The 21,613-nt window shown below is 40.7% G+C and overlaps 1 protein-coding gene across 16 annotated transcripts in view; it reads right to left on the bottom strand.

Moving 5' to 3' along the window:
- Nucleotides 1-21,613, bottom strand: part of LOC145531810 (ankyrin repeat domain-containing protein 26-like) — a 278,301-nt gene that overhangs the window by 66,511 nt on the left and 190,177 nt on the right. For 14 of the 16 annotated variants that reach the window (XR_014072771.1, XR_014072772.1, XM_081555315.1 and 11 more), the window contains exons 1-7: nt 15,453-15,824; nt 12,937-13,051; nt 12,601-12,774; nt 7,849-7,955; nt 6,250-6,387; nt 3,118-3,185; nt 554-587 (exon numbers count right to left, since the gene is read on the bottom strand). Coding sequence is in view for 14 of the 16 variants with exons in the window: in XM_081555315.1 (XP_081411441.1) it covers nt 554-587; nt 3,118-3,185; nt 6,250-6,387; nt 7,849-7,955; nt 12,601-12,774; nt 12,937-13,051; nt 15,453-15,685 (869 nt within the window). In the remaining 2 variants the exon portion in view is untranslated. Of the gene's footprint in view, nt 1-553; nt 588-3,117; nt 3,186-6,249; nt 6,388-7,848; nt 7,956-12,600; nt 12,775-12,936; nt 13,052-15,452; nt 15,825-21,613 lie in introns of those variants that run through there. The other 2 variants (XM_081555327.1, XM_081555328.1) reach the window with 1 other exon arrangement.

The raw sequence follows: 21,613 nt of genomic DNA, 5'->3' as shown, positions 1-21,613 counted from the left end.
AAGACTTAAAACAAAGTGGAAGAATAGGCTTTTCCTTCTCCATTGTCTCTTCAAGGTTCAGAGACGAATCTGAGTCCATCCAAAATGGGAATCTTGGTCCGTCAGCAGGGACACCACCTATTGAGATGGCACCACTTCTCTCCTTTACTCTAAGAGGGAGCACAGGGAGTTTTCCCACAATGTTGAAACTTAAAATGGACACAAATCAAAGAACTAATTTATATCTTTAACTTATATGCTCTATGGGCACTTCTCAGTCTCTGCTGAGGGCCATGGGAATGGACGTGGGAGCCAGGAAGGCCAATTGTCAAATCACAGGTCAACTCATTTTAACCAGGGTCAATTCACTAACCTCCTGAAACCACAGTTGCCTAATTAAGTAAAAGTAGGACACAGCTACTTTACAAAGCTACTGTGATGACTCTATGTGGTCACAAATGTTAAGCATATAATGCAGTGTCTAACCCAGAGTAGAACACTCAACAAACATTAGTTTCTCTTTTCCATGTTCCCTTAGTTAAACATATAATTTAAAACATCCATAAAATCCTACCTCCTTAAAGAGTCCTCTTCAGAACTTTCATCCACTATTAAAGAAAAAAGCAAGATACATTTTAAATCAACGGAAGAAACATAGAGAATATTAAAACTTCAAGACTGATGCTTTGTTTAAAAGTATTCCTTTCCAACCGCACCTGGAGGCCACACTAGAGGAAGGGAACAGTGGTTGTACTATACTCATAGGCCACTAATGCCTAAGAACCACTCCTCCCCTTTATAGTCATTAAATGCAAAACAAAAAAACAAAGAAAGAACTGCTGTTTACAATGACCATAATCCTAACCAAACTCCAGAAGACTGACAGAAAATGATACTAAACCATTAATAGAATCAGTACTATAAGCTGACAATAGCACACTTAAACAGCACAGTATTTCTGGACTTTCACTCCCTGGAGCAGTGAACAGAGCCTACAGGTGTCTTGCTGGGACATAACACAACTTCTCTGGGTCTTCAGTTCACAATGAAAATGCCCTATCACAGGGAAGCTTGGTCTACAGGCACTGAACTTCAGAGCATGGTAAAACATCGGAAGCAAAAGTCTTCTCTTCCTGGCCCTCTTTCCAAAGGCAAGAGAAGTATGAAAGATGTGATTCCAGGTTTAGAAAGGATAATCTCTTGAAAGGCAGTTGGGGGAGGGCAAACAGGGAAAGGGGCTCAACTCAGTGGTGAGAATGGGGACTAGACCTGTAGTGGTGAGCATGAAGTAGGGTACACAGAAGCTGAACTTTTGAAAAAAGTTCCATATATATATATATATATACACACACACACACATATACACACACACACACACACACACTAGCATGTTTAAAAAGAATCTCTTAAGACTATCTCCTTCCATCACACAGAGCAGGATGGTCCAAAGAGTGCTGTGTACTAGTGAGGGATATCATTATATCAATCCTCCCCATTATATGGCAAATGTTTATAGAAATCATGCATTTTCAGCTTGGAAGGCACACATCATCACGTCCTAAGCTGATGAACAAGGGGAGGGAGGGAAGGATGGAGGGAGCCACGGACTCTGGTGCTGTTGGATGACATTTCCCAGGGGTCGTCATGATCTGATGCTGGAGGGATGACTCACATGCAGTGACTCCACGGGGAGAGGAGCACTGCAAGCCTGAGCCTGGAAGGCAGGGGCAGTGATTTGTAAATGTTTGCACCCTGTGACATCAGAACAACGCTTAGGACACAAAAGACACTTGAAAGTTATCTGTTTAGTGAACAAAGGAACAAAAAATAAGCATGTTTTCTCTGAAAATTTTGTTTACAAAAATACAGAAATTAACCAGAGAAAACTCTATTCTGAGCGTATTGAAGACCAAGAAACTGTCATCTCTGTATATCCTCTGACTAGTGTATTAAAACAACCTACAGTTCTTTAATAGATGTTTTTGTTGTTCAGTCACCAAGTTGTGTCTGACTCTTGTGACCCCATGGACTACAGCTCATCAGGCCCTTCCGTCCATGGGATTTCCCAGGCAAGAGTACTGGAGTGGGTTGCCATTTCCTTCTCCAGGGGGTCTTCCCGACACAGGGATCAAACTGTATCTCCTGCATTGGCGGGTGGATTCTTTACTACTGAGCTACCTGGGAAGCCCCCTTTGATTAGATCGAGGTCTATTCAGTTAAAGGTATCCTTGGATACCCTGTACAATGTGCTAGATGCTACATCCACTGGACCTAATGCTGTTTTTGTTAATGCAAAGTATTTTTGTGCTTGTATTCGAAACTGCAGAGTCCCAAGTTGTTCTATTTGAATATCTACTATGATCATCTTTTAACTGATGGCAAGAGAACATCTTGTTCTTACAAAACTATACTGTCATGACAATTGTCCAACACACAGAAGAAAATATCTGGTCCTAATGAAGTCAACCTATCTCACTCTCTCTGGATCTGTAAGGAATGAAGTTGGTAATCTAGATCTGATTGGTATAATAGGCAAAATAACTGGTTCTCAGCCAGGCATTGCTTTTCTGCCTTCTGTACTATTGGTAGGTATCTTTCAGAAATAATCTCTCACTACTATGCTGCACACTGGCTCAGCTTTGCAGTTATTGTTTATCATTTCTTATCCTACCAGGAAGGGATTATTCAAGTTCCCAGTTTTAGTAATGGTAACTATTTTAGTGAGACTGATCACTGCACAATAACTACTAACTATTCATTCACTAAATGCAAACCATTTCTAAAAATGAAAGTTCACTGTCATAAGAAGTCCAATCTGCTATACTATGACTATAGATGAAATGTACATCATACTAAAAACTTTTTTTCTGATTTACACAAAGATCTAATATAGAACTTTAGGGGCCATATTTAATAGATGGATTTCCTTTCAGACAATAATGTCTTTGATGTTAAATCACCTACAATTAACTTCTTAAAGAATTCTGAATACTGGAGTATAAAGAAATTAGTTTAAAAAATGAAATGCACATGCAATTTACACTAATTTTTTCCTAGTTCTTTCATTATTGAAACTTCCTCATTCCTACTTTATCTATGGTAGAATCACCAAGAGTAATTCGGTATCAGATGACTTACCTGGGTTGCTATTTTCAGGAGAAGTTTTAGGTCTCTTTTCTTTATACTCAGAAATCAGTTGGTGAAAGCTATGTATTAAAAAGGTGATAAATAATATTTTAACACTGATATGAAAAACAACTACCAAATTCTTAGATCATTTCAGACAATGTCAGCGATAATATCAAAACTTCAATTGTCCCATACATTTCAAGTTTCTAAGTTCTATAAACTTTTATTTAGCATGTAGTAAAGGAGAAAGTAAAGGTATATTGTCACCCTGCTTATTTAACTTATATGGAGAGTACATTATGAGAAATGTTGGGCTGGATGAAGCACAAGCTGGAATCAAGATTGCCAGGAGAAATATCAATAACCTCAGATATGCAGATGACACAACCTTTACGGCAGAAAGTGAAGAAGAACTAAAGAGCCTCTTGAAGAAAGTGAAAGAGGAGAATGGAAAAGTTGGCTTAAAGTTCAACATTCAGAAAACCAAGATCATGGTGTCCGGTCACATCACTTCATGGCAAATAGATGGGGAAACAGTGGAAACAGTGACTGACTTTGTTTTTTTGGGCTCCAAAATCACTGCAGATGGTGATTGCAGCCAAGAAATTAAAAGATGCTTACTACGTGGAAGGAAAGCTATGACCAACTTAGCATATTAAAAAGCAGAGACATTACTTTGTCAACAAAGGTCTGTCTAGTCAAGGTTATGGTTTCTCCAGTAGTCATGTATGGATGTGAGAGTTGGACTATAAAGAAAGTTGAGTGCAGAAGAATTGAACTGTGGTGTTGGAGAAGATTCTTGAGACTCCCTTGGACTGCAAGGAGATCCAACCAGTCCATCCTAAAGGATATCAGTCCTGAGTGTTCATTGGAAGGACTGATGTTGAAGCTGATACTCCAATATTTTGGCCACCTGATGCAAAGAGTGGACTCATTAGAAAAGACCCCGATGTTGGGAAAGATTGAAGTCAGGAGGAGAAGGGGATGACAGAGGATAAGATGGTTGGATGGCATCACTGACTCAATCGACATGAGTTTGGATAAACTCTGGGAGTTGGTGACAGACAGGGAGGCCTGGTGTGCTGCGGTTCATGGGCTCCCAAAGAGTCGAACACGACTGAGAGACTGGACTGAACTGAAAGGAGAAAGAAAAGGAAGATGAAGTCGTCCTGAACTCAGGGCAGTACAGCTCCAATAATTAACTAGATTTAGCTTGGCATACGAAAAATCTCTCGAGCTTGCAAATCCTAGCTCTATAACCAACTGCTCTTTGTTCCTGGAGGAGTTATTTCTCTATGGTTCAAAGTCTTCCTCTACACAACTGGGATATTACTACCTTATTTCACAAGAGGATTAATAGGATTTAATGAGATAATATACCCCCAAAATGCTTGCAGAAACAGTCAAAGAGTGGAATAATTTCATCTTCAACTTTATTGCTGTAACTACTTTGGAATTCCAAGTAAATCCCAATGTGTGCTTTTTCATACGTTTAACATTCAAGTGTTGCATGAAACTGTTATTAATTCTGGTGATTAGCTGTTCTTTGTGGTTTGTAACTTAGGGAATCTCAGCTCTTATATAATGTTACCTAAATTTATTATAACATATGAATTCACTACATTAGAGAACATAATGATCCCCCACTACTGCAGCTAATTACACCAAGAGCAGAAAACTAATCTGAGTCAAGACCTGGCCTGGACCACTACTCTTTCTTCTCTACCTACTCAAACTCTGAACCAGCAGATCTTTCTGACAATGATATTTAATCTCCATGTTCCTCTCCAATTCACTTGGAAGACATATCCCTACTCTTACAGTGGACACTGGCAAGTTCTAGACAGGGCTTACCTCTCTGAATTCGAACTATTTTACTTGAGGTTTAGGGATTTCTGCTGAATGGGTTCCTTATGGGGCAGATTCTGTAAACATTTAAGGTGGAGGCAGATAGGAATCTGTTGAAGATTTTCATTATTATGGGAAACAGATCCCATGAGGGGCCAAGCATAATTAGGGAATCTCAGGCAAGCTGGCACCCACTAGTCTGGAAAGGATGACAAGGAACCTGTGACCTAAGAAAAGGTGCCCCCACAGGACAGAAAGCTGCCTTGAGGTTCAAGTCTAGATACAAAGGAGAAAGGGAAGTCTGCTCAATCCCTGAAGGAGCACTTGACCCTCTCTGACAGCCTAAAATGGTCCCCGCAGACATCTGCTAGCAGAAAAGATAAATAAGAGCCTCAACGGCACCTCATCGTGAAGATCTAGGCTTACATGTGGGCTCCGCACAAGGTGTCTGAGTGAGGAGGGAAGCTAGGAGGCCCAGCTGCCCGAACTGGGTGCTGGTGGTTTGCAACAGTGACTGAAGGACAAGCATACGTATGACAACAAAGGAGCTCTCACTCTGAAGTCGACGTGTGCATCACCTTAGAGGCTGGGGAACCTGGACCCAAAGAGGCGGCCTGGGAGCAAAGGTCAATCGTTAGCCCACTGCAGGATGAGTTTCTTTTTCTCTTTTTCCTTTTAAAGTGATTTTATTAAAGGTCTTTATAGAGCCACATCCAGAGTCCAGATCCAGCTGTCAAGCAGACCCTGTCAAGACCAGCTGTAGCAGCAGTGCTGCAGCAGTAGAATCAATGCAAGCAACAGAATGACGAGAAAGAACTATTTTCTCCCCTCCAAATGACTTATGGAAGAGGACTGTCTCGTTGATCTTAGGGAATCCGCCGGGTTCTTGGAAAATTCAAGTGGAACTGTATAGAGAGGCAAGTCCTCAAGGGAAAACACAGGATGTGCTGCTCAACTAAATATTTCAAGACCCAACAAACTAGTTAGAAATATCACAACTGTGACACTATTCGTACGCCATACCGAGAGGTCACACTTGGAATGAAACGGCTAATGTCAAGCTTTCTAAGGATCAAGGTCTGCATGTCCTGAGATAAAGCACCCGGAGCCCACAGCCAAGAGTAACTAATTGGCCTTTGCTTGGCTTTCAGCTCTTGAGGGGGAACATCTCACCACCATTCTCCAAACTGCGTGCACCAAACCGGAACTCTCACTGGTCACGTAGCAAGTAACAGTTAAAATTATTTTTGGCTGCAGTTTAGTGAGAACTGGCATTTTAATGTGAACACTTACACATTAAGACCACTAAGAGCAGCAAAGTCTTCCGCAGTCCGTCTCAAAATATCTTGCGAAAAGATGTCAACACCTTGCTGAAGAAGAAGTCTGACGACATTTGGTGATTTAGACTTGATAGCAAGCATGAGGGCTGTTCTAAAACAACAGAGAGATGACTTCAGCCTCAGGAAGTTAAATTAACTTAAAGAGTTAATTTGATATGCTTTACCAAGTGAACCCCTTGCCCTTTCACGAAGAACTGACCATTTACAGGCTCCAGTGTTCATCTTTGTAAATTACCTCCAAGGCTAAAATGAAGGGACGGAAAAGCCTCCTGTCCCATTGGGATGCCAGGTAGCAGCACTTACGGGGACTTCGCTGGTGGGCCAGTGGATAAGACTCCAGGCTCCCAATGCAGGGGGCCTAGGTTCCATCCCTGGCCAGAGAACTTGATCCCATATGCTGCAATTAAGAATTCCCACAACTAGGACCCTATGCAGCCAAATAAATAAATAAATGTTTTTTAAAAACAATAATAAAGTCCTTGATGGACAAGAAACAATGCTGAGGTCACTTATCTGAGGCAAGTGACTATTTAAGGGATGAATTCCCCATTTCCTCCTTCGTCTGATAGATTCAGCTTCAAAGTCAGCTAGAGGTTGGGTTAAGGAGAGGCTACTTGCAGGCTTAAATCAAGAATATTGATAATAATGGGAATAAAAATAGTCATGGTGGCAGTTAATGATGTGGACAAGCATGTGCTAGGCACTAAAAATGAAATACTATATATAAAATCTTTCTTAACACAGGCACCTTTGAAAGATGCATTACTATTTGCCTTTCATATCAGGAAGCTTATTTGCTGATCATAAATAACCCTAATCGGTAGGAAACCTAGGAATTGAACCTAGTCTGAATCTAAAGCCCATCATTTTCATCTGTATCGTCCACCTCTGACTTGTCTTTGTTAAAGGAACTGTTTATCCAATCAAAGCTGTCTTTCTTCCTTCTACCTGCATTAAAAATGAAAATATCAAAACGTACTAAAATGAGAAAGGAGAAAAACTGATGAGCCCACAGGATCTGGTAACAGTGAGTAATAATCACGTTTTTGTGGCTGTTGTTATTTAGTCGCTATGTTGTATCTGACTCTTTTGCAACCTAATAACATCAGCATTCTTCAAACAAAGTAATTTAAAGCAAAGAGTTATCCAAAAGTCAAAATCAAGTCTTTTAGTTTACTCTGCATCTTTTTAGAGGTTAAAGAATTCTTTTAAAAGAATTAAGAAACCTGATACTGTCATGAGGTAAACTAAAAAGCAGAATCCATATTTCATAAAGCTAATAAAACTAATTTGAAATCCCTCAGCTATTACAAGATCGACCAAACACACAAAAAACAGGTTGCATATGACATCAGTCAATATTACAAAGGAATATGAATCCTGCTATATATATATTCCTGCTATATGTTGTTCATGATTCCCAGTCAGAATAATTGATTTTCTACCTAAGTGATGATGTGTTGATCACAAATCAATCCTCTTATTCATTTAATCTTGATATTACCATCCTAGAACCGCACTGAGAGTTTAAAAAGAAAAAGAACAATGGTACCTTTTTATCTTATCAACCGCATGTATATTTGCTTCTTTCTTTACTAAAAACTCCACCATTTGCTCTCTCCTTTCTTGTATCCCAAGTAACAGTGGTGTCAGGTCATCCTGTAAAACAGGGAATACCATTTCTAATGCACACAGTTAACCTATTTCAAAACTGAAATTAAAATCGTGCAATAGATTCTATGAACTTAAAAATAAGTGTCAGAAAGTAAATGAAAGAGAGCCCCCTCCTCCTCATCGCCCTGTGCACCTTCTTTCTCTTTAATATGCTCCTCCTCTGGGCCTTCCCTGGTGGTCCAGTGGATAAGAGTCGAGCTCCCCATGCAGGGGGTGCGGGTATCACTTAGCTGCTGTATCAACTGCGTGTTTTAGGAACAATGCTGAGGCAGAAACATATAATACTATCTGTAGCATGCATAACCTATCCAAGGATGACCATGAGTAAACTCAAAAGGTTTACAGACATTCCAGTGGGAATATTCTTCTCTACATGAACATGCAAACAGGAAACTTTTTTTTTTTTTTTTCAAAAAATCAACCGTGGGAACCCTGTTTTAGTGCTTTCTCAGATATGTCTTCTGGAATTTAATCTTACTCATTCTCTCTTCCTTGCTTGCTCTTTCCACTGCCCTTCCTGAAGTTAGACGTTCTGGCTGACAGGTCAGCATTAGCTAGATGCTAACTGCATGCAGAATGAGCGCCCTCCCCACTTTATCTTCAAAGACCCTTCTTGATGACTCTCATGTGATTACCTCCAGACCACCAGGAGGAAGCTTCCAAAATCCTAGAGTTCTGGTGTCTGTCTTACTTTACTGCTCTTAGTTAAAGATTGCAACATAAAATTACCAATAAATACACGCTCAACATTTTCTCAGGGAGTTGCTCTTCCACGAGCTCTCCCTGCGCTGTCTCTTATAATCCTGTGTGTTTGTGAGAATTATTCAGTGCGAAACCACCACAATCAACTTAAAAATTCTAATTTGAAAAATTCAATCCCGTTCTTAAGAGATTTTTTAAAATATGAAATCAATTATAGATTAATTAGACTGTCTTTAAAACCTTCAAATATTTATCAAAATAAACTATCAATCCAAAATTGGAAACTCAAATGCTTATGGACAGAAAGCTAATGACCTGAGTAAGTGAAAAAGCCAGGTGATACCGGCAACCCCGAAAACACATGTCCCGTACAGAAAGGGTGGCCTCTGCACGCAGACCAAACAGTAGGATGGGCTCAAGGGGGTCCAGATTTGGTCCCTGGAGAAGCCTGAACTGCAGACTTCCGCATGAGCCTCCTAAATTTGAAATGTTGACTCAATGTGTGTAGGTAAACTAAACATATCCAAGGGCCATGTTTGGTCTATGGCCCACTTTTGGTTTTATGTTTGCTGTTTCCAACAGGTGGGTGTAAAGCAAATATTTGTATGTGAACCCTTTCCTTTCTTTAGTATCATATGTTTCACAAAATAAGTGGGTCCCAATATGTAATAAATATGGCTATTAAGACTCATAATTCAAGTAAACATAAATTCTTTTAAAAAGATTCATAATTCACAGTCAAGAATGTTTCCACTGCCTTTTGAAAATACAGTCTATCTCTAGAATTCTTCTAGATTGTGAATCAAATGGATAATGAATTCCTAAGCCCGTTGAAAATAAATGCTTAAAACAATTCCCCTCTGTACTAACTTCATGGGTTTTAAAGCTCTCATCTGCTTATGCCAGGGATCAGCAATTCTAACAGACACACTGCAAGAGTCTGTCCTGCAGCTGACACCAAAAAAGGCTCATGCGTTACTATGACTGCAGTCAGGAAAACCCTGTTGGTAACGAACATCTGTTGACCTAATGATCTGGATGATAAGAGAAGGTGCAAAATCCTTCAAGGGTCAGACTCTACAGACGAAGTGACTTCGCCATGAGTAAATCTCTAAAGACTCTCAGAGTGTCACTGAATGATGAGTGGTTGGAAGGAAAAGGAGTTATCATTCAAGTCCATAGATACTGCCAAGGATACTCCTTTTAATGTCTCAAACACAGGGGCAGCAAAAAAGTCAGGCTACTATTGTTGGAAAGGAGGAAGCTGATGGAAGTAGCTAGCACTGATCAAACTCCAACGCTTCTAGAGACTACTTTCTTTTGTGAAGGGTGCATTTAGAAATTACATGTGTTCACTGCATAGTTAGTCATCAAGGATTGGATCAGAATCTCAATGGAATAGTTCTAAACACACACATCCAAGCGTTCCTGGATTTACTCAGTCAAAATCTTCAGGGAACAGCCTAGGCTTGTAAATTTTTTTAATAAGTTTTTCCAAATAATTGTAGTTCACCAACAGAATATAGCTGAGACTTAGTGCAGCAACCACTCCAGTCTCATCTCTTACTCACATGGCCAATTCCTTCTCTTACATGAGGGTTTGACTAAAAAAGAAAAGTGTAAGAGGTAAGAGTCATCAAAACTGCAATTTTTATAATTTTCCTGGGTAAACAGTGGTAGAACAGGGACTAGTAAACCCAAAAGGCAACCTGATCTCATTATTTATAAACCCGTTACTTCCTTCCCATCAAGACATTCTAGATGGGAGAGCAGAGTCTAGACTCTTATCTAAGTGGATGGTTCCGCCAGAATAGGATAATATATCAGTTAATTATTTGTTCTTCTCTCTTAATTCCCACTTACTCGCCACCTGTTCACTGCCACTCTGTTTTGCTCAGAGTCTTCTTAAAACTGGCACATAGGTAAGTTTACAATTCACTAACAGTCTTTTTCAAAATAACCATTATCCCTGAAAACTGAAAAGAACCTCACAGAAATATATAAACTGAAGGGAATAAAAAGCACAAACCAAAATCTCGGGACTTCCGAAGTGGTCCCGTGGCTGGGTCTCAGTGCTCACAGTAAAGGGGGTCTGGGTTCGACCCCTGGTCAGGAAACGAGATCCTACATGCTGAAACTAAGCCCAGCACAGCCAAATAAATAAATATTAAAATAAATAAATCCTCTTCTTGGCATTTCCCAACTGCCAAAATTCCAGCTTGACTTGCTCTTTTCAATTGCTCGCTCCTTTTCCTTTCCTTTTACCCTCTTAAGACTTGGGCAATGAGAGAGAAACCGCGTTTATATAAATCATTTTTCATAAAATGGGAATTTGTGAACAGCAGCAAGATTTCTATTATGTTGTAAAATGCTTTCGTTATATTTGAATTGTAAGACAAAGTCTACTGAGGCAAATTTTGCTTTACTGTGTTATTTTGCTGCTGCTAAGTTGCTTCAGTCGTGTCCGACTCTGTGCGACCCCATAGACAGCAGCCCACAGGGCTCCCTGGAATTCTCCAGGCAAGAATACTGGAGTGGGTTGCCATTTCCTTCTCCAGTGCATGAAAGTGAAAAGTGCAAGTGAAGTCGCTCAGTCGTGTCGGACTCCTAGCGACCCCACAGACTGCAGCGTACTAGGCTCCTCCGTCCATGGGATTTTCCAGGCAAGAGTACTGGAGTGGGTTGCCATTGCCTTCTCCGGTGTTATTTTAGACTGATTACAAAAAAAAACTTAAGTGGGGAAAAATATTTCAAAAATGTTTTACCTTTAACTAGTGCAGTGTTATCACAAAATACCGGCCATAAACACATAAAGGAACGCTTTACTCTCTAATGCTTGAGAAATATCATGATTTAAAGTGAAATCGTAGACAATTTGGTTCCTTCAAAATACTTTCACTCAGGGAAGACTGGAGCTTCCAAACACGGAAAACTGAGCCCACCTGTGAGAGTGGAGGGAGTTCCTGGCAGGGCTGCGGGGGCCGGACTTCACCTGCTTCCTGAAGAAAGAGCAGGAGGGGCAGCTCCCCAGGCACAGCTGCAACCCCGCCGAGCAGCTCCCCGGGGCTGAGCGTGGAAGACCCCAAGGTGTACCTGGCGAACCAAGTGGTCACCAGCACAAGTGAACGCCCTTGCTGCTGCTACTGCTGCTGCTAAATCGCTTCAGTCGTGTCCGACTCTGTGCAACCCCATAGACGGCAGCCTTCCAGGCTCCCCTGTCCTTGGGATTCTCCAGGCAAGAACACTGGAGTGGGTTGCCATTTCCTTCTCCAATGCATGAAAGTGAAAAGTGAAAGTGAAGTCGCTCAGTCGTGTCCGACTCTTAGCGACCCCACGGACTGTAGCCTACCAGGCTCCTCCGTCCATGGGATTTTCCAGGCAAGAGTACTGGAGTGGGGTGCCATTGCCTTCTCCAGTGAACGCCCTTGCTGGGTGTCAAACATGACCTGACCCGCCTAGCCGGATCTCAGAACCCGGGGTCCTGGAGGGCTCCGGGCTCCAGGTCTGCTGCCTCCCAGGCCCACTTGCACTCTCCCAGCTCCCCCTGCTGGGCACTCGGTCTCCTACCTCCTCTGCCCACCCGCAGCGGCGCACATTCCCTGAGCCCCTGTAAACAGCCCGTCCCCACATCACTTCAGTCCCCACAGGCCTTCATTTGCTGTGGGCTCGGAGCCTACCACCCACTCCCATGCACGTTCTAATGGGATAAACATTCCTTCTGGGGCTGAAGGGTGGCTGGCAGACAGCTCTGCCCTGTCTGGGGGCACCGACTTTTTTCACCCCTGCCCTCTGACTTGGGTTTGGAATTGTTTCCATGGTAACAGGGCCTCATGGACACTATTCAGTTTACCACTGTTGTAAATAAAACACTTGTAGATTAAAAAAATGCTTCACAAACATTTGGTAAATAAAGTTAGTTGAGCTATACCTCGTTCCTGGCTTCTATATTGGCGTTGTAGGAAAGCAGCTTTGCTGCGAGTGATTCATTCTCGCAAAAGACAGCGTAGTGCAGAGCGGTGTTGCCACAGATGTCCGTGATATTGGGGTCGGCACCATGCTCCAGCAGAAGAGTCGCACACTCCTCCTCTTGGCATTCTACGGCCTGTCAGTGTTGTGCCAAGAAACAGAGTGTAAATTCTAGGAATTCAAAGTAAACAGTCCACAAGCTTCACCAGTTTGCTATATTTCAATGAGATAAATTCACTTTTAGTCTCAGTAGCTAAATCACACCCATCTCACGTGGACATGGTTTGCTGCCCCATACCTTTATCAGCGCTGTCTTGTTTTCATTATCACACAGGTTAAGCAGGCATTTTTTCTCCAGGAGGAGAGATACCACCGCTGAATGGCCATTGGCACAGGCCAAGTGGAGGGCAGTCCTACAAAAGCAAGAGCAGTTTTTAGGAAAATTGTAGTGTAACTGTTTTAAAACAAACAACTGTTCATGTGACTGAAAACACTCAATAGCATGGTATTCCTATCCTTCTAAAACAAACATTTTGCCTTCTTCTGGAGAAAGAGCAGCATATATTAACTTTAGCTCCTCTTACACAGTAATGAAAGAACAAAATACTTGAATAGAATGCGCAAGACCTTGAGATTCAGCTCAACTAGACTTTCACTCTGTCACTTATTAGCTGTCACTCAGCCTCTTTGTGCCTCAATTTCCTCATCAACAAAATGGAGAGAGAGTAGTAGTTATCTCACAGGACACCGCTGCGATGCTAAATGAGATCCATGCACAGGGTTTAGAACTGTTCCTCGCACAGATAACACCTAGTAATTGTTAGATTATATTATCATACTTACTACTATTACTACGGTCTTACAAGGACAACATCTGAATGAAGTCAAAGGATATTACACCTCCTTTGCAGATATGTTTTGAGGATTAGAGACAACACTGTACTTCGATGATTCTAATAGGCTCATTTTCTCACATTTTAACGTCTCTGACTTTGGAATATAATTTATAATTCACAGTCTTTACAACTGCAAATTGTAGCATTTTTCTTTGTTCATTTCTCATTTTTCCTGTTGGTCTAATTACCAGGAGGTGTTTTCGTCTAAGTTTGCTTTAGAGATGATGTATGTTATGTGTTATTATATAATACAGGTACACAACACAGCGATCCACAATTGTTAAAGGTCATACTGCATTTAAAGTGACTATAAAATATTAGCCATATTCCCCATGTTGAACAATATATCCTTGTAGCTTGCAGGATTTTAGTTCCTTCACCAGAGATCGAACCCTGGGCCCAGAGCAGTGAGTCTTAACCACTGGACTGCCAGGAAATTCCCAAGATTCCCTTGACTCTGAAAAGGCTGAAAGTTGTCACAGGATACCAATCCTCACAAAAAATTCTAAAATAAATTGAAAGTGACAAATCATTTTTATCTGTGCCACATTCCTATTAGTGCCAGAAAGACAAGCCCTGTCTGCTCATCCGACTTCCCTACAGACAGCTTGATCTACAGAGATTTTTAAATTTGGGGGGTTGCTAATTCAACTTTCAGATTTTTTTTTCTTTTGGTGCCGAAACCCAGGAAACTCCAGAATTCCCTCCTTTGAAATCATTCTTAGAAAGGTCTCTGGGGTGGGATATATGTATACTTACAACTGATTTATGATGTTGTACAGCAGAAACCAATACAACATGGTAAAGCAATTACCATCCAATTAACAAAATATAAAGGTTAATAAACAGTAGAACCAGAAAATAATGTCTTTGTCAGCACACAAAAAATGTATAAATAGGAATAGGTGTTTTCTTCTGGTACTTTTCTCACTCTGTATATTTAAAATTTTTGATCTATACTCCATCTGAAACTTTTTGGTGAGATAAAAATCTAGTTACTTTTCTCTAAATAGTTACCAGGTTATTTCTCCAACATCTACACATAATTTATCCTTTCTAATAGAAAATGTCATCAAGCAAACTTTGATATCTAAAAGGGCAAATCTTTGTCTACTATACAAAACTTTCAATTTCATCACAACAATTAAAGATAGCATGTGTAACCCAAGGTCTTTAAAACCACGATATGTTTATTTGGTTTAAATATGGAAAGACCATATATCCTAAGAAAATGTCTTCCTATTCAAGGACACAGTCAGCTTCCTACTTCAAAGCTGTCTTCTAAGGTCCTTCAGCAAGGAACATATACACGTCAGTGTACACTGATATAAAACAGATATTGAATTGTATCTGAAGAATTTTTAACCCAGAAGCTGACCTGTCATGGGGATTATTTTTCTCACTATGCAGTTTTCTGTAATATATAACATTATGGTATAAAAATGTGTAGATTAAAAATAAGATGCCGACAACATCAAAAATCTGTCCACTGCCAATATCCACAATGGACGATCCACGGGAAGAAGAGTTTTCATAAATCACATGAGAAAAACAATGTGAGAGCCAGGGAATTCCAGAAGATTTCCTGAGGGCTATAGAACTTGAGAGTTCTTACTTATGAGTACATCATGTTAACGCATGCATAATAACAAATGAAAAGGAGGAGGAGGAGGAAGAAGAAGAAAAAAAGGTGTTATTCATGTTTTATTTCAGTTCTGTGATTACTGACATTCAGTTAAATATCTTTAAAACGACCAGTAAAGTGCTCTATAAGGGGAATTATAAGCGGGTCCGAAACCAGCTAAGGCTTTTGCAGCCTATCAAGTCTGTGGGGCGCTGGATCCCACAAAGGTGTCTGCGAGCCTTAGAGGGGAAACTCACAGGAGGGACCCGTGCCAGGCCCTTCCTCCCCACTTACCTGTCCAGCTTGTCCCTGTCGTTCAGGCCATTCTTTCCGAGAAACAGAACCTGCTCCACTTTGGCTACGTTGCCTACGTTGGCAGCTTTGTGGATCTTTCTCAGGTCCTTGTTTCGGACGTGGTACCCGAGCTCAAAGTTGGTTCTTTCAGGAATGCTGTCTCCCCCAGGGCTGACAGAGGAGCCGAAGGGCGGCACTGCCCTCTTACACCTGACATCCCAACTCTTCTTCATCGCAGAGCCTACGGGCTCCAAACACACCTCACCTTCCCCTCGGCTCTTCACAATCCCCTAAACCCAACACGAGCGCTACAGGTAAGCCAGAGCCGTCCCGCCACAACGTCCCAGCTGGGAAGCTCAACGGTTTGGAATCTTGCATCCCAGAATGATCATTGCTAAGCAACACCTCTAAACACACTGCCCGCGTGCCAGAATGCCCAGTGTGCATGCACAAGAACTGGAAGTGCATTTTTCAAAAGAAAAAACAATATCAATAAACCCTTACCTAAGGTAAGAAGGAAAGAGAGGACACTGAAATAAACACAGAAAGAAAAGCGACTTTACAACAGATAACTTAGAAGTAAAGAAGCATAATCGTAAGGGACCATTATTATTGATGAACAATTACAAATTGGAAAACCTAGAAGAAATAGAAAAATTCTGAGAAACATACACCCTGTCAAGACTAAAACAAGAAAAAATAGAAAAACTCAACACTCCAGTAACAAATAAGGAGATTCAAATATTAATTAAAAAAAAAAAAAACCCTCCCCAAAGTTAAAAGCTTAGGACCAAATGGATTCAAAGCTCAATTCTACCAACATTCAAGTAAGAATTAAAAGTAAGACTCTGCATAAAAAACACTTGACACAATTCAAAACCCATTCAAGATAAAAAAAATTCAATAAAATAGAAATTTCCTCAATACAATAAAAGCCATTTATGAAAAGCATGAAAACTGAAAGTGATAGTCGCTCAGTCGTGTCTGACTCTTTGCTATGCCATGGACTATACAGTCCATGGAATTCTCTAGGCCGGAATATTGGAGTGGGTAGCCTTTCCCTTCTCCAGGGGATCTTCCCAACCCAGAGATAGAACCTAGGTCTGTCGCAATGCAGGCAGATTCTTTACCAGCTGAGCACCAAGGAATCCCAAGAATACTGGAGTGGGTAGCCAATCCCTTCTCTGGTGGATCTTCCTGACCCAGAAATCCAACCAGGGTCTCCTGCATTGCAGGTGGATTCTTTACCAACTGAGCTAACAGGGAAGCTAGTCTACTTGGGAAAACAGCACCTGAGAGTAGGAAAAGCAGGGACCAAGAGGCTTGACCAGGATGGCTGCCATCTTTAAAAACAAAAAAGCCCTCTGTCCTGTGGCTAATTCATGCTGATGTTTGGCAGAAACTAACACAATTAAAAGACGCTTACTCCTTGGAAGGAAGGTTATGGCCAACCTAGATAGCATATTTAAAAACAGAGACATTACTTTGCCAACAAAAGTCAGACTAGTCAAGGCTATGGTTTTTCCTGTGGTCATGTATGGATGTGAGAGTTGGACGGTGAAGAAAGCTGAGAGCCGCAGAATTGATGCTTTTGAACTGTGGTGTTGGAGAAGACTCTTGAGAGTCCCTTGGACTGCGAGCAGATTCAATCAATCCATCCTAAAAGAGATCAATCCTGGGTGTTCATTGGAAAGACTGATGTTGAAGCTGAAACTCCAAGACTTTGGCCACCTCATGTGAAGAGTTGACTCATTGGAAAAGACCCTAATGCTGGGAAGGATTGGGGGCAGGAGGAGAAGGGGACGACAGAGGATGAGATGGCTGGATGGCATCACCGACTCGATGGACATGGGTTTGGGTAGACTCTGGGAGTTGGTGATGGACAGGAAGCCCTGGTGTGCTGCAATTCGTGGGTTCGCAAAGAGTCGGACACGACTGAGCGGCTGAACTGAACTATATAAGGAACATTGCCCATGTATGCAAAATAATCATCAAAATAAAATGTTATAAAAATTAAAACATATATGCAAAATAATTATAATCAAATAATTTATGATAAACTAATAGTAATATAATAATAAGCTTTAAGTTAAACCGGTAAGTATATGAATGTTTATATTTAACACGAGATGAACATAGCCTTTTATTTTTTTTATTTTATAAACATACCCTTTTATATCTGTGGGAAAGTGGTAGATTAATCAGTAAGTTCTTTGGGACAATAGGTAAATTAGGAGGAAAACGGGCAAACTCAGATTCCTTCTTCAATCAATGCATCAAAATCAATTTCATATGGATAAAAAATGTAAAGGTTAATATATATATGTGTGTGTGTGTGTGTGTGTGTGTGCCTGAATGTGTGTGCATATACACACTCAATATATTCCAGAAAGTGGTGGAATTTTGCAAGATCAAGAACTGTGAAAAAAGAAGTCTGATATCTGCCTGATTGTTAACCCATTGTAAGTTACTTTATCTTCCATCTGAAAGTTTTGAACATATTATAATATAATTACAATATAATTATAAATGTTACAGTTATAATATTTCTAATTTAAAGTATTTGCAATGACAGAGAACAACTAGACTTAATCACGGTGATCACTTTGAAATGTTTAGAAATATTGAAATATTATGTTGTACACAAGGAACTAATGTGGTGCCATAGGTCAACTGTACTTGGAAAACTAAGAAACAAACAAACTCAAAGAAAAAGAAGTCAGATTTATGGTCACCAGAGGCAGAAGGTGGGATGTGGGACCATTGGATGGAGACAGTTAAAACTTCCAGCTATAAGATAAATTACTCGGGGTGTAATATACAAGATGTTAAATACAAGTAACACTGCTGTACATTATATATGAAAGTTAAGAGAGTAAATCCTAAACGTTCTCATCACAAGGAAAAATTTTTTTTCTATTTCTTTAATGTTGTATCTATAGGAGATGATGGATGTTCACTAAACCTATTGTGATCATCATTTTATGATATATTGGGTTGACCAAAAAAGTTCATTTGGGGTTTTCCATTACATCTTACAGGAAACCCGAATAAACTTTTTGGCCAACCCAACATGTAAGTCAAATCTTTATGCCGTACACCTTAAATGTATACAGCATGGTATGTTAATTATGGGACTTCCCAGATGACTCAAGAGGTAAAGAATCCGCGGGCCAATGCAGGAGACGCTGGAGATGAGGGTTGGATCCCTGGGTTGGAAAGATCCCTTGGAGAACGAAATGGCAACCTACCCCAGTATTCTTGCCTGGGAAATCCCATGGACAGAGGAGCCTGGTGGTCTACGGTCCATAGGGTCACAGAGAGTTGGACATGACTGAGCTATTGAGTGCATACACACATATACACACAGACACGTTAATTATGTATCAATAAAATGGGAAGCAAACATAAAATTTAATCATCCAAAAAGAAACAAAAAAGTTTAAGAATTCTAGGGGATTCCCTGGTGGCATACTGGTTAGGACTCTGCACTTTCAGGGCTGAGGACCCGGGTTCGATCCTTGGCAGGGGAACTAGGATCCCAGAAGCCACGAAGCATGGCCAAAAAAAAAGAAAAAGAAAAAAGTCTAACACTTGGCTTCCTAAAACATTTCTACTAACTGTGTTGTTTTCCTGTGTGTGAGCCATACTTTCCTGTTTCTTTGTGTGTCAAATTTTTATTGAAAACTGGACATTTTAAATAATATAAGGTGGCAATTTTTAACCATCACCCTTAGAAGTCATGAGTTTTACCAGAATATGTGTATGTTTTTCTTTGTGTCTTTTTACATCAGTCCTGCCGGTCCAGGGAGTCCTTTCAGACTCAAGTCTTTTCTTCTTTCCCTTTTCTTTATTCAAGGAAACATTCTACCAATAGTAGTTTCACTGTAGCCTCTTTTCCATCCATGGCCTTTTCTCCTTCTGCTGCTTCCATGGTTTGAATACCAGGCCTCCAAAATCTGTTCTCCAAGTCCCTCAGCTTTTCCCTCATGATTTACACTCTGTGGTTTTCCACTGTTGTAGATGGTATTTCCTCCACTTGGACATTTTTCAACTCATCCCCTGGATTTTTTACTTTGAAAATCTCATTTGTTTTTCGTTGGGGAAAACCATTTAGGGCTGTAGTAGAATCTCCTTACATACTCTTAGTTTGTGGTTTTCCAGTTTCTTTCTGTTTCCTCCAGAGCAGTTCTATTTCTACACAAGAGGAAAACTTCGTATAAGAGTTCTGTAACAGAGATGGCTGTTCTCAGTGGGCCGCTTGTTATTCCTCTTTCTGGCTGCTGAGTCCCCTTCGATGCTGCAGCTTTTAAACTCTTTTGTGTATAAATATTGGTGCTCAAATATGGTAGAACAAAGTGGCTACCATGCCACCATGCCAAGGAGCCACAGTCAATGTCCCTGAGGGACCACAGAGACCCAGCTGGCCAGGGAGCAGTCTCCTATCAAGACATCCACAGAAAAGCTCTCTTGGGACTTCCCTTCCAGTCCAGTGGTTAGGACCTCACCCTCCAACGCAGGAGGTGCAGGCTCAATCCCTGGTCTGGGAGCTAAGTGTCATACGCCTTACAGTCAAAACACCAAACATAAAACAGAAGCAATATGGCAGCAAATTCAATAAAGACTTTTTCAATGGTCCACATTAAAAAAACAAAACAAAACAAAACAAAACCTTCAAAACAAAAAAAGAGAGAGAGAAAACTTCTCTGCCCCAAAGCGCTACTCTCTTCCCAGAGGGAAAAAAGCTCAGAGCCACTATTAAGCCTGCGTTAGGACCAGCCTGCCTGCCAGCCCCAGAACCTACCCATGGCCAGAGGGGAAGCTGGCATCAGACGACTGCAAGATTACATGATCCTGAATTACTCTGATACAGCAACCATACAGAATGAAATCTATTTATATGCATATCAGATCTTGATGTGGGGAAAATCTTTAGAAGTACAACATCAAAGGCAGGAGCCATACAAATATTTATACAGCTAATATTAAATTTGAAAACTGAAAAATCAAACATGAAAATACTTGAAACACACATAACAAACGATTATTAATGCCAACATGTAAAAATAGCCCTTAAAAACAATTAAGAAGGTGAGGAACAGATTCATTTTAAAAATGGGCAAAAGATATGAATAGGAAACTCACAAAAGAAGAAAGGCCAACAACCAAAAAAGGTATGATATCAGTAGCAATAAGAAAGAAAGTTAAAACACTTACCAGGCTGGCAAAGATTTTAAAGAATATACTACTCATGGCTAGCAAGGATCAGGTTTGAAACACATTTTAGCAAGTTGGACTTTCAAATGTTTAAATGCAAATGAAGAACAAACCGAAATCTGAACTTTCTAAGTGTACACAAAAATTGCTACACTCCAAATAACATCTCAGAACAAATTCACGTTTAAAAGCTTAGACAGCTAAAACCATAATATGGTTATGAAGTACTCTTGGTCTTAGCACATTCATTCACTCATTCCTTCTGTATTTTTGAGCACCTGCTTCATGCCAGGTCATAGCACCAAGGATGACAGTGGTAAAGGAGACAGATGTAGTTCTACCCTCAAGGAATTTAAATTCTAAAGAAACTATTATGAGAGCATTTCAGACAAATTTTGCCAATTTTAAAACACACTAATGATATGGTCACTTAACCTCCCAATCTAAAAACTAATATTGAGGGACATGTTGAAACATTACTCAAAACACATTTAAATCATAAGTAGCTTATCAGTACTGTAAAGGGAAGAAAGACAGAGCTTCACTTACTCCAGCCTTTGTAAAGATTCAACTCCAGGGACTTCCCTGGTGGTCCAGTAGCTAAGATGCTGCACTCCCAATGCAGGGGGCCTGGGTTCAATCCCTGGTCAGGGAACTAGAGCCCACATGCCGCAACTAAAGATCCCGAGTGCCACGACTAAGACCTGGCACGGCCAAGAAAATAAACAAAAATAAAGATTCAAACAATAACAGAACTTCCCTGGTGCATGCTAAACCACTCCGGTCACGTCTGACTCTTTGCTATGGATTATATCCCACCAAGCTCCTCTGTCCAAGGGATTCTCCAGGCAAGAATACTGGAGTGGGTTGCCATGCCGTCCTCCAGGGGATCTTCCCGACCCAAGGCTTGAGCTCGTGTCTCCCGCATAGCCAGGCAGTTTCTT

The sequence above is a fragment of the Giraffa tippelskirchi genome, chromosome 13, assembly GCF_054371585.1.
Source record: "Giraffa tippelskirchi isolate mGirTip1 chromosome 13, T2T-mGirTip1v1.2.pri, whole genome shotgun sequence".
Classification (NCBI taxonomy): domain Eukaryota; kingdom Metazoa; phylum Chordata; class Mammalia; order Artiodactyla; family Giraffidae; genus Giraffa; species Giraffa tippelskirchi.
The sequence above is the reverse complement of the archived record's forward strand: the minus strand, read 5'-3'. Positions and strand labels throughout refer to the sequence as shown.